Below are 12641 nucleotides of genomic sequence, written 5' to 3'. Positions count from 1 at the left end.
AGCTTACTATGAAATCTCATGAGAGTTAAGTCAAATCTCATGAGATGACAGTAAAAGAGTTCATGACCTCAGCACTGCTGATGCTGATTGGTTGCTGTTCATTTCTTAATTTTTTTTATTTTTTTTTATCTGCAGCTGGGAACAGCTGAGTATAATTTTTTACACAGGACTTACTCTGCTGAGCTGAGGAAAGTGTGAGATAAAATATCTTCCTTTTTTACATAGAGATGCTCAGGGGATATTTTCCTGTTGGCTTTTTACAGTTATACTGCATCAGTTTCAAGTGATTTAGCATATGAGTATTATGTCCCTTTAACTGCAAAATACTGAACTGACTTTTCTTCTGTTGTATGTCATTCAGATCATGCAATTGTAAACAACTTTACTATTCACCCAACTTCCATTATCAAAATGTGCACAATCTTTTTATACACTTTTAGGCACAAGCTCCTGGTGAGCATGTGCAAGAGTTAACTGTAAATACTCATATATGCTTTTTGTTATTGGATAATGGCTGTCACATGAGGCAGGGAAAGAAAAAATAAACTAACTGAAATTTTCAGTATTTTTTTTTTTTTTTTTACTATACATTGGAAATTCAGACTAAATGCTTTTGCATTGTCTTTTTATTATGCACTTGTTGATTATACAATTCTACTGTCTATAAAGGACCAGTCAACACAGTAGATTTGCATAATCAACAAATGCAGGATAACAAGACAATGCAATAGCACTTAGTCTGAACTTTAAATGAGTAGTCAATTTTATTTTCTTCTGACAATTTTAAAAGTTATGTCTGTTTCCACTCCCCCTGTACCATGTGACAACCATCAGCCATTCACAAATGCATACACGTTTATTCTTGCACATGCTCAGTAGGAGCTGGTGACTCAAAGTTTAAATATAAAAAGACTGTGCACATTTAGTTAATGGAAGTAAACTGGAAAGTTGTTTAAAATGGCATGCTCTATCTGAATAATAAAACTTTAATTTTGATTGAGTGTCCCTTTAATGGTACTTTATATTCTTCAAATCTGATGTTCCTTTTACTGTGTGTAGAATTAATTTCCTTTTGTTTATTCACTTTGGTGATAACTGATCGTAATCCTTTACAGAGATACCATGGATAGTGTGAAACAGAGCGCTGCCCTATGCTTGTTAAGACTTTACAAGACCTCACCTGACCTTGTGCCTATGGGGGAATGGACTTCACGGGTGGTTCACCTTCTTAATGACCAACATATGGTATGATCTTAAACATGTATAATTGGCCTTAACTGCATAACCTTCCCCCACACCACATCTTTACTAAAAAAAAAATATTGTATTTTTAATAGTAGGTTATGTAGAGTATTTCCTACAAGAGCGTGCCGGATGGATACAGCAGTAGTTGCTGTAAGACTAGACTAGAATATACGCCATTTAAATTTCATGCAAATGTATTGATCAAGGTATAGAAACCTATCTTTGTCACTTGGCTGTCGGGACTAGTGTTGTTGAATAGACGCATCATTGACTGTTATGGACAATATACTTTTATGCATGCATTTGTATTTTTAAATTGAAGGATTGTAGCATTTACTAATCTTTTACATCAGTGTTTCTTCAAGGAACCCTAACAGGCATGCTTTAAAGGGGCAGTATACTCAGGCAAGAGCAGATAAGAGTTTATTGTATTAAAGCTGATGAAGAGCTCGTCTCCCACCCCCTAGTGGAGGTTGATTTACTCTGATGCATCTTGTTTACTATATAGCTTTTATGGGGCCATTACAGCATTTGTAGATTCAAGATTAGGATAAGCAGCTATTTCAAATGCTAAAATAAATGTAATGTAGTTATTTGTAAGCAATTTAATACACTCCAGCGGGTAAAATTGATCATTGGGAGCACATAAAACATTTTTACAGTGCATCTTTTTAAATTAACTACCCTGATTTACCCCTATTGAGACTGATATGACCGGTGAACTTCTAAATAGCCCAAGAAGGGAATACTTAAAAACTGGCATGTTTGGATTCCTTTAGTACTGGAATTGAGAAATACTGCTATACCTCACGATTTTTTTAATCACTGACCAAGTTTTTAATTTTACAAATTTATAGAGGAAAGCTGACACTGAAAAATAAAACTACATATCAGATTTAGCTTCTTTCTTCAAAATGTATAGTTGATCTTTACTATGCTTTAGTATGCAAGCCTTCCCTGCCACGCAATAGTCAATATGTGAATTAATGTTTGAGGGCTGTTGGTATCTGAAATCTATAAGAGAAGCGTAACGGGGGTAATAATTTACACTATCATGGCTACTTAACATTAAGTATTTGGGAAAAACTTGTGAGTAACACGTAAAATACAGGCACGTGCTATTCAAATTCAAGGTTTGTGCCAGCAAAAATAGCACACGTAGTCATGTCTGACACTTCCCCAGCTGTGCTTATTATTGCAGGAAATATGAACAGACTTGCAGTTTTTTACCCCAGGTTGTGCACAATTCAAATTGTAGGTATTCCTTGATGCTAAACAGTTTCTGTGAATGTTGGTCATATTTATTTATATGTTTTAGTGTGAAATGATTCTGATTTTTGCTATAATGTAATTAATTTATTTTTTACACAAATGATAGTGTATTTAATCCTTTTTATAGCTTTTTGTGGCATGCATGTTTTACTCTAGGGAGTGGTGACGGCAGCTGTCAGTCTTATTACCTGCCTCTGTAGGAAAAACCCTGATGACTTCAAAACCTGTGTATCACTAGCAGTATCCAGGCTCAGCAGGGTAAATGATCTGTTTTTTACACATTTGCTCTTTTTAATTCACCATCTTTAGAAACTAAAAATGATTGGATATACATTTTTTTTGTTGTTTTTTTTTTTAAATACAGATTGTCTCTTCAGCATCAACTGATCTGCAGGATTATACTTATTACTTTGTGCCAGCTCCATGGCTATCTGTAAAGCTCTTGCGCCTTCTTCAGTGCTATCCTCCTCCAGGTAAGTTTTTCTGTAATGTAAATTCCCTCACAGCTAACACTGATTAACATTCCTGTAGTCTTAAAACTTCTTTTTTTGTGTGTGTATGTTTTAGAAGATGCTGCTGTGAAAGGTCGTTTGGTGGAATGTTTAGAAACTATCTTAAACAAAGCACAGGAGCCTCCTAAGTCCAAAAAGGTGCAACATTCCAATGCTAAAAATGCTATACTGTTTGAAGCTATCAGCCTAATTATCCACTATGACAGGTGAGTAACAAAAGGAGATTGTTTGTTTGTTTGTTTTTTTGTTTTGTTTTTAGAAATGTTAGTTGATAAATGTGACTTTATTATTATTATATTTTTTTTTTTCTGAAACAGAATTTCTTTACTTTGTGAAAAGGACACCAAAGTATTATTTTATTGATTCTAAAAAAAATAAATAAGAGATATTTGCTTATAATTCAGGGAGCAATCAGGCTTTAATGCCCATTTGCACTTCCTGTTAGGTTCAGAATTATAATAACCATTTTTAACTCAAGTTTTCTGTCCTTTTATTTTGGTTAACCTTTTCATTGTCTTCGTTAATGCGGAATTTGCATCATAGTGATTTAGTACTTTTATTTCTAGTGAGCCCAACTTGTTGGTAAGAGCCTGTAACCAGTTGGGCCAGTTCTTGCAGCACCGAGAGACCAATCTCCGTTACCTTGCTCTGGAAAGTATGTGCACACTGGCCAGCTCTGAATTTTCCCATGAGGCAGTGAAAACACACATTGAGACAGTCATCAATGCATTAAAGGTGAGAAAATAATCAATTCTGCAAATCACTTCTTTAAATACTGTTCATGGTTCATTAGAATTGTCTATCACTGAGGGTGCATCTTTATATTGAAAATAGGGCCTATTGTAGTACATCATTTTAAGAGGCAGACCCTTTGCTAATGCAGTGAGAGAGTCAATTTGTTGTCTACTAATAGATTTAAAGTGCTTACTGCTTGAGAGAGTCAATTTGTTGTCTACTAATAGATTTAAAGTGCTTTCTATCCCAAAAAATTAAAATAATTTACATTCTCTGCTTGCCTGAAATTAAACATTTAGGGGTTGATTTATCAAAGGCTTCGCAAGCCTTTCAACCCCCCTACGACTGCAGGTTCTTACAAGAGAACCTGCATGCCGTATTTAACCAGAAGCGGTCATTAGACCGCTGCTTTCCTAACCTTTTGCCCCCTCTAAGGTGGCAAATTTCAATTTCCTGAGTCTCGTCCGACCTGGGAGATTGACAGATTCTGCCTGTGCGTGATTGGCTGTGCACGGGCAGGATTGTACGCAAGCGCAAAATAGCGTTTGTGTGCAATGCTGAATTCAGCCCGCCAGAGGCAAGCTGTGGTGGACAGGGGCGCGTATACGCACCGCTGTCCGCCGCAGCTTGATAAATCAACCTCTTAATCAAACTCTTAATCAACCTCTTAATCCTTTTATTTTTATTCTATGTGTAAAAGCTGTCTCAAAACGCACAACAAAAGTCATTGCCTATAACTTTTAGATTTGTTTTTATTTTTATCAATATTAGCCAAATTTTGAAGAAACCAACTTATATGCAATATTAGTACAGACATAAACAGAAAAAAAGTTTAGTGAGAGCTTTAACTTACTATAAAAAAAAATATAATCAGAATACTAGCCTGTCATATGTACAGACTCACATTATCTAAAGAATAGAAATTGTAAAAACTGGCAATTGGAAAATTAATTTAGTAAAAAGAAATCGGAAATTATATTTAAAAGCACAGTAAATGATCTATCCCATTCATAAACAAGAAATTAACATGTAAGCTTTAACAAGGTGATGTGTTATGCAGCCGTATCAAGAGATTGTATTCAATGCCAGTGCTACTTGTTGGAGAAGGTGTGGGCGATTAGGAACAATGGGACATATTTTCAGTTAACAATTTTCAAAGTTAAATTACAGGGAAAAGAGATCAAATAAATAATAAAAGTATACTTCAATAAAAAAAAATACAAATAATTAAACATTTCAATCTATTTTCAGATAGAACGTACAATTTTAAACAACTTTCCAGTTTACTTCTATTTTTAAATCTGTTTTATTCTCTTGGTATAATTTCATGAAGGTACAGCAATGCACTATTGGGAGCTTGCTAAACACACCAGCCGAACCAATGACAAGAGGCATATATGTGCAGCCACCAATTAAGTTATCACCCACTAGTTCGTTGCTACGTCTGAACTTTACTAGGCAAATTAGATAACAGAAGTAAATTGGAAAGTTATTTGCAGTTTCATGCTCTATCTGAATCACGAAAGTTTTTTGTTCCCATTTTTAAAGGGACTGTTCACTGTAAAATGTTTTCCCCTGAATGTGTTCCCCATTACTTGCAGCGTATAAAATGTATGAGAAATTGCTAATTTATGCTTCTTTTTGCAAAATAACTTGCTGAATTTGCTCTTTGAAACCACAGCCAATCAAAATAGGCTACGCTTTCAGGCAGATCAGATCTTGTTATCTTATAACTCAAATGCTTCACCCTTTCGTGTCTCTGAACAATTGAAAATTAACGTTTTAGAGTTTTATCTCTTCCGCCTCCCACTGTGAGTGTAATTTCTTCTGCTGGCTGTGTTTACATCATTTGTCAATAGCCTATACCTAGGTATAGAAACTTTCAGTATAGGTAGGGAATACCACAGGCTAAATCGGCTATTTCAAATGCCAATATAAAGGCTAATTTAAAAACTGTTTAATACACTCCAGCAGGTACAATAACAATAGATCATTGGGAACAAATTAAAGGAGAGAGAGTTTTTTGGTAAACTGTCCCTCTAAGATACCACCAGACTCAACCATAAATATAATTAGGTTACATCACATTTTGATTAATTTGTACCAAAAGACCAATTGTTGCATGGAAAGAATGAAGTTTGCAACTATGTAGATTTGGAAGAATGTATTTATGAGAGAAATTATAATTTAGACAATTACTTGCCAATAAAAAAAATGTGTGCAAGAGAAAATAAGAACGACTTCTAGGGGATTTGTATGGATGGTTATCTTGTGGTAGAAAACACTCTCTATAGATTGACAGATTTTATTTAAATATCAATCAGGACTGAGACTTGGCCTCTGGGTCTTAAGATGAACCTAGAGGTTCTAGATAATCAATGCAGCTCTTTCTTTCATGTAAGTGGCAAGAGTCCATGAGCTAGTGACATATGGGATATACATTCCTACCAGGAGGGGGCAAAGTTTCCCAAACCTCAAAATGCCTATAAATACACCTACCACCTCACTCATGCCTTAGTTTTACAAACTTTGCCTTCGTTGGAGGATGGTGAAGCAACTCGTGCTTGATATCTTCTGTGAAAGGCGCTTCAAAGCATTTTGATGCCCAATTCCTCTCAAAGTACAGTGTTTGTCTGAGGGATGTGAAGGGAGTATTGCCTGATGATGCCATGTTTTCACCTATGGGAAATCTATTCTAAGGCTCTCTATAAATTCGGTCGTGGGGATTCATCTGCCACCTCCATTTACAGATCGACATTATACTCCTCTACCATTACTTCTGCTGATTTGTTTCAGTACTGGTCTGGCTGTCTGCTATATGTGGATGGGTGTCTTCAGGTAAGTATATATCTTTTCTTAAGACACTCTCAGCTATGTCTGGCACTTTATATTTTAAAGTTTTAAATATATATTGCATATATTTGCCATGAGTCAGGTCTGTTTATTTCCCTTTGCAGTCTTAACAGTTTCAGCATGGAAAATTATGTTTTAGAAAGAATTTAGTTTGTTTTCTTACCTGGGGTTCCAGCTAGTTGTAACTTCGGTCTTGTTTTTTTTTTTTCAAATTTTCTATGGAAAATTAGGCTTGTGATGAAGCAAAATGCTTCTATTTATTGCGTCATTCTTGGCGCAATTTTTTTTGGACGCGAAGGTTGCGTTTGTTGTCACGTCATTTCTTTTTTTGGCGCAAAGTCGTGGCTGTTATGACGCGAATCGTGTTGTTACCTGTTCACCTTGGCGCCAAAAGTTTTTTTTTTCTCTGCATTTGCGTCATCTTTGTTAGCGTCATTTTTGGCGCCAAAAAAATGTATTAGTCTCTCCCTCTTTTCCTCTCTGCTTTCATTTGTTATAGAGGGCTATGATGCTTGCTTTGTTTTGCATATGAGTATTTTTTCATAAGCATTTTTTCCCCATTCCTGAAACTGCTATTTGAGGAAATTGGATATTTTGTTTTAAATGTTATTTTTTTCTTTTTTGTTACATTTTTCAAGATGTCTCAAACTGATCCTGCCTCTGATGTTACTGTAGGAACCATGTTGCCTGAAAACAAATCTACCAAAGCTAAGTGTGTATGTTGTAAATTGGCTGACCTTCCTTCTTCAGCTCAAGTATGCGGCACTTGTTATGAGAAATTGTTTTATGCTGATAATGTTTCTATAAGTACAAATACATATACTGTTAAACCTTCACAGTCTAATGTACATGATATTCCTGTAGATATAAACGATTATATTGCTGCAGCCGTAGAGAAGGCTATTCTGCCTTCAAATAAACGTAAAAGATCTCTCCTTACTTCTCATAAATCTGATGAAGTTTTTATTGATCAACAACATACTGAAGTATTGTCTGCTGATGAGGATTTCTCTGGCTCAGAGGATCCTACTTCAGACTCTGAAATTGATAAATCTTCCTTTCTTTTTAAGATGGAATATATTTGTTCTTTGTTAAAGGAAGTATTGCTTACTTTGGGTATTGAGGAATCTAGTCCTCTTGATAACAAGAATAGCAAACGTTTGAATTCTGTTTTTAAGACTTCTGAGGTTACTCCTGAAGTTTTTCCTATTCCAGATGCTATCTCTAATATGATTACTAAGGAATAGTCTAAGCCTGGTACTTCTTTTAATCCTTCTTCTAGGTTTAAAAAATGTATTCTTTACCTGTGTCCAATTTAGAGCTTTGGGAGAAAGTCCCTAAGGTTGATGGCGCTATTTCTACTCTTGCTAAACGTATTACTATTCCTATGGAATATAGTACTTCTTTTAAGGATCCCTTAGATAGGAAGATTGAATCTTATCTTAGGAAGGCATATTTACATACTTGCTATATTCGTAGCCCTGCTATTTCTATAGCTGATGTTGCTGCTGCTTCAACTTTTTTTGGTTGGACAATGTAGCACAGCAGTTATCGGATCAATATTTGTCTAGCATTGTTCTCTTACTTAAACATGATAATCATTTCATTTGTGATGCTATATTTGATATTATGAAGATCGAAATTAAATCTATGCCTTTAGCTATTCTATCTAGAAGAGCTTTATGGCTTAAATCATGGAATGCTGATATGGTGTCTAAATCTAGATTACTATCTTTATCTTTTCAAGGTAATAATTTATTTGGTTCTCAATTGGATTCTATTATATCCACTATCACTGGGGGTAAGGGAGTTTTTCTGCACCAAGATAAGAAATCTAAGGATAAATTTAAAGCTCCCAATCGTTTTCATTCCTTTCGTCAGACTAAAGAACAAAAAAATACTCCTTCCCCTAAGGCCTCTGGTTTCAATTGGAGACCATCTACAAATTGGATTAAATCCAAGCCTTATAAAAAAAACAAATACAGCCCCTAAGACTGCATGAAGGTGTGGCCCTCAAACCAGTTCAACTGGGGGGGGGCAGATTGAAATTGTTTCAAGACATTTGGGCAGATTCTGTCCAAAATCATTGGATTCAGGATATTGTTTCTCAGGGGTATTGAATAGGTTTCAGAAAAAGACCACCCATGAGAAGATTCTTTCTTTACCATGTTCCAACAAACCCTGTGAAGACTCAGGCTTTTCTGAAGTGTGTTTCAGATATAGAGCTTTCAGGGGTGATTGTTCCAGTTCCTCAACAGAAACAGGTTTTGGGTTTTTATTCAAATCTGTTCATTGTCCCAAAGAAGGAAGATTCATTCAGACAGCAGGGTATTGCAGTGTTTCCTTATTTGGACGATATCTTGGTACTAGCTCAATCTTTTCATTTAGCAGAATCTCACACAAAACAACTTGGGTGGTTTCTTCAAAGACATGGTTGGAGGATCAATTTACAAAAGAGTTTCTTGATTCCTCAGACAAAGGTCACCTTTTTAGGTTTCCAGATAGATTCAGTGTCCATGAATCTTTCTTTGACAGACAAGAGACGAATGAAGTTAGTTTTAGCTTGTCTAAACCTTCAGTCTCTATCATTCCCTTCAGTGGCTATGTGCATGGAAGTTTTAGGTCTCATGACTGCAGCATCGGACGCGATCCCCTTTGCTCGTTTTCATATGAGACCTCTATAGCTTTGCATGTTGCACCAATGGTGCAGGGATTATACTCGGATATAACAGTTGATATAATTAAATCCCAACATTCAACACTCTCTGACTTGGTGGTTAAACCATCACCTTATTGTTCAAGGGGCCTCTTTTGTTCGTCCAACCTGGGCTGTGATCACAACAGATGCTAGTCTTTCGGGTTGGGGAGCTGTCTGGGGTTCTCTGACAGCACAAGGGGTTTGGGAACCTAAGGAGGCGAGGTTACCAATCAATATTTTAGAACTCCGTGCTATGTTCAGAGCTCTTCCAGGCCTGGCCTATGTTGAAGAGAGAACTTTTCATTCAATTTCAAACAGACAATGTCACTACAGTGGCATATGTCACTAATCAAGGGGGGACTCCCAGTCCTTCAGCAATGGAAGAAGTATCCCTGATACTTTCTTGGGCGGAATCTAACGCTTGTCAAGTTTCTGCGTTTCATATCCCAGGAGTAGACAATTGGGAAGCGGATTATCTCAGTCGTCAGACTTAAAAAACCGGGAGAGTGGTCTCTCCATCCAGATGTGTTTTTTTTTTTTCTCAATTGGTACAGATGTGGGGTCCTCCTGAAATAGATATGATGGCCTCGCGTCTGAACAAGAAGCTTCCAAGATACCTTTTCCAGGTCCAAGGATCCTCAGGCGGAGATGGTGGATGCTCTAGCAGTCTTACCAACCTGCTTACATTATTCTGCCTCTGGTTCTTCTTCCAGGGGTGATCTCCAGGATCATAACAGAACGATCTTATGTGTTTCTGATAGCACCAGCTTGGCCTCTCAGGTTTTGGTATGCGGACCTTGTCAAGATGTCCAGTTGCCAGCCTTGGCCACTTCCTTTAAGGCCAGACCTTTTTGTCTCAAGGACCGTTTTTCCATCAGGATCTCAATTTCCATGAGATCAAATTTAGAGATTGAACGCTTAGTCATAGAGGTTTCTCTGACTCTGTGATTAGCACTATGATACAGGCTCGTAAGTCTGTTTCAAGGAAGATTTATTATCGGGTTTGGAAAACTTATATTTCATGGTATTCCACTCATGATTATTCTTGGCATTCTTTTAGAATTCCTAGGATTTTACAGTTCTTCAGGATGGTTTGGATAATGGTTTCTCTGCAAATACTTTGAAATAACAAATTTCTGCTCTTTCTGATTTATTTCATAGAAAGATTGCTCAACTTTCTGACATTCATTGTTTTGTTCAGGCTTTGGTTCGTATCAAACCTGTTTTGAAATCAATTTCTCCTCCGTGGAGTCTAAATTTGGTTTTGAAAACTTCACAGGCTCCTTTTGAGCCTATGCATTCTCTGGACATAATATTTCTTTCTTGGAAAGTATTATTTATTTTGGCTATCTCTTCTACTAGAAGAGTTTCTGAATAGTCTGCTCTCTCTTGCGAGTCTCCTTATCTGATTGTCCATCAAGATAAAGCTGTTTTGCAGACTTCAATTAAATTTTTGCCTAAGGTTGTGAATTCTAACATCATCAATAGGAAAATTGTTGTTTCTTCCTTGTGTCCTAATCCTAAGAATACTCTTAAAAGGTCTTTACATTTTTTGGATGTGGTAAGAGCTTTGAAATATTATGTTGAGGCTACTAAAGATTTCAGAAAGACTTCTAGTCTATTTGGTTTTTTTTCTGGCTCCAGGAAAGGTCAGAAAGCTTCTGCTATTTCTCTGGCTTCTTGGTTGAGACTTTTGATTCACAAAGCTTATTTGGAGGTGGGGCAATCTCCGCCTCAGAGAGTTACAGCTCATTCTACTAGATCAGTTGCCACTTCTTGGGCTCTAAAGAATGAAGGTTCAGTTGATCAAATTTGCAAAGCAGCAACTTTGTCTTATTTGCATACTTTTACTAAATTTTACCATTTTAATGTATTTGCTTCTTCCGAAGCAGCCTTTGTTAGAAAGGTTCTTCAGGCAGTTGTCTCAGTTTGATTCTGATACCTTTTGTTTGAGTTTTTTAATTTTTTTTTGGATTTAATTTTTCAGTGGAAATGGCTGTTTTTATTTTATCCCTCCCTCTCTTGTGACTCGTGGACTTCCACATCTTGGGTATTGTATCCCATATGTCACTAGCTCATGGACTCTTGCCACTTACATGAAAGAAAACATAATTTATGTAAGAACTTTCCTGATAAATTAGTTTCTTTCATAGTGGCAAGAGTCCACGAGACCCGTCTTTTTTTTTTTTTTTTTTTTTTTTTTTTTTTTGTGGTTATGATTTTTTTGTATAAAGCACATTTATTTTTTCCAGTTCCTCCCTTTTGTATGCTTTTTACTCCTTTTTTTTTTTTTTTTTTTTTTTTTTACACCTCACATTTTGGCTAAACGTTAAGCAAAGGTATGAGTGAGGTGGGAGGTGTATACAGGCATTTTGAGGTTTGGGAAACTTTGCCCCTCCTGGTAGGAATGTATATCCCATATGTCACTAGCTCATGGACTCTTGCCACTATGAAAGAAATGAATTTATCTCTTAGCCCCACCCTCTTCAACATCTACATGGCCCCCCTCGCCGCCATCGTCCGACAACACAACCTCAACATCGTCTCCTACGCCGACGATACCCAAGACCCCGCCACCGCCAAGAAAAATGTCCACGAAGGACTTACAGCAATCGCCACCTGGATGAACAACAACCGTCTCAAACTCAACACTGACAAGACCGAAATCCTCCTCCTCGGACCCACCAAATCTGCATGGGATGACTCCTGGTGGCCCACAGCCCTCGGACACCCTCCAACTCCAACACACCACGCACAAAATCTAGGCGTCATCCTCGACTCATCACTTTCCATGGAACGCCAAGTCAACGCCGTCTCTTCGACTTGTTTTCACATACTCCACCTACTGCGAAAAATCTTCAAGTGGATCCCCACTGAAACTAGAAAATTTGTCACCCACGCCCTTGTCAGTAGTCGACTGGACTACGGCAATGCACTCTACGCCGGGTCCGCCATCAAGCTCCAGAAACGACTCCAACGCATCCAGAACACCTCGGCCAGACTCATCCTCGACATCCCTCGCCAAAACCACATCACCGAACACCTAAGGAACCTACACTGGCTCCCCGTCAACAAGAGAATCACCTTCAAGCTCCTAACCCATGCATTCAAGGCCCTCCACAACATCGGTCCTGAATACATCAACCACCGTGCCAATTTCTGCACCCCCTCCAGACAACTTCGCTCTGCCGACCAAGCACTCGCAGTCATCCCCCGCATGAAGAAAAAAACAGCTGGAGGAAAATCCTCCTATATGGCAGCAAGGTCATGGAACTCCCTCCCGCTGCACCTCAGACAATCCACCTCCCTTACAAACTTCAGGAAGG

The 12641-nt window shown here is 37.4% G+C and overlaps 1 protein-coding gene across 2 annotated transcripts in view; it reads left to right on the top strand.

Annotated features, from left to right (window-relative positions):
- LOC128638698 (AP-2 complex subunit alpha-1) overlaps positions 1 to 12641 on the top strand; it is a 112230-nt gene that overhangs the window by 16260 nt on the left and 83329 nt on the right. For both annotated transcript variants that reach the window (XM_053690820.1, XM_053690819.1), the window contains exons 5-9: positions 1116 to 1245; positions 2674 to 2775; positions 2882 to 2990; positions 3085 to 3235; positions 3596 to 3764. In XM_053690820.1, the coding sequence (XP_053546795.1) occupies positions 1116 to 1245; positions 2674 to 2775; positions 2882 to 2990; positions 3085 to 3235; positions 3596 to 3764 (661 nt within the window). The remainder of the gene's footprint in view (positions 1 to 1115; positions 1246 to 2673; positions 2776 to 2881; positions 2991 to 3084; positions 3236 to 3595; positions 3765 to 12641) is intronic.

This window comes from Bombina bombina, chromosome 8 (assembly GCF_027579735.1).
Source record: "Bombina bombina isolate aBomBom1 chromosome 8, aBomBom1.pri, whole genome shotgun sequence".
Lineage (NCBI taxonomy): Eukaryota > Metazoa > Chordata > Amphibia > Anura > Bombinatoridae > Bombina > Bombina bombina.
The sequence above is the reverse complement of the archived record's forward strand: the minus strand, read 5'-3'. Positions and strand labels throughout refer to the sequence as shown.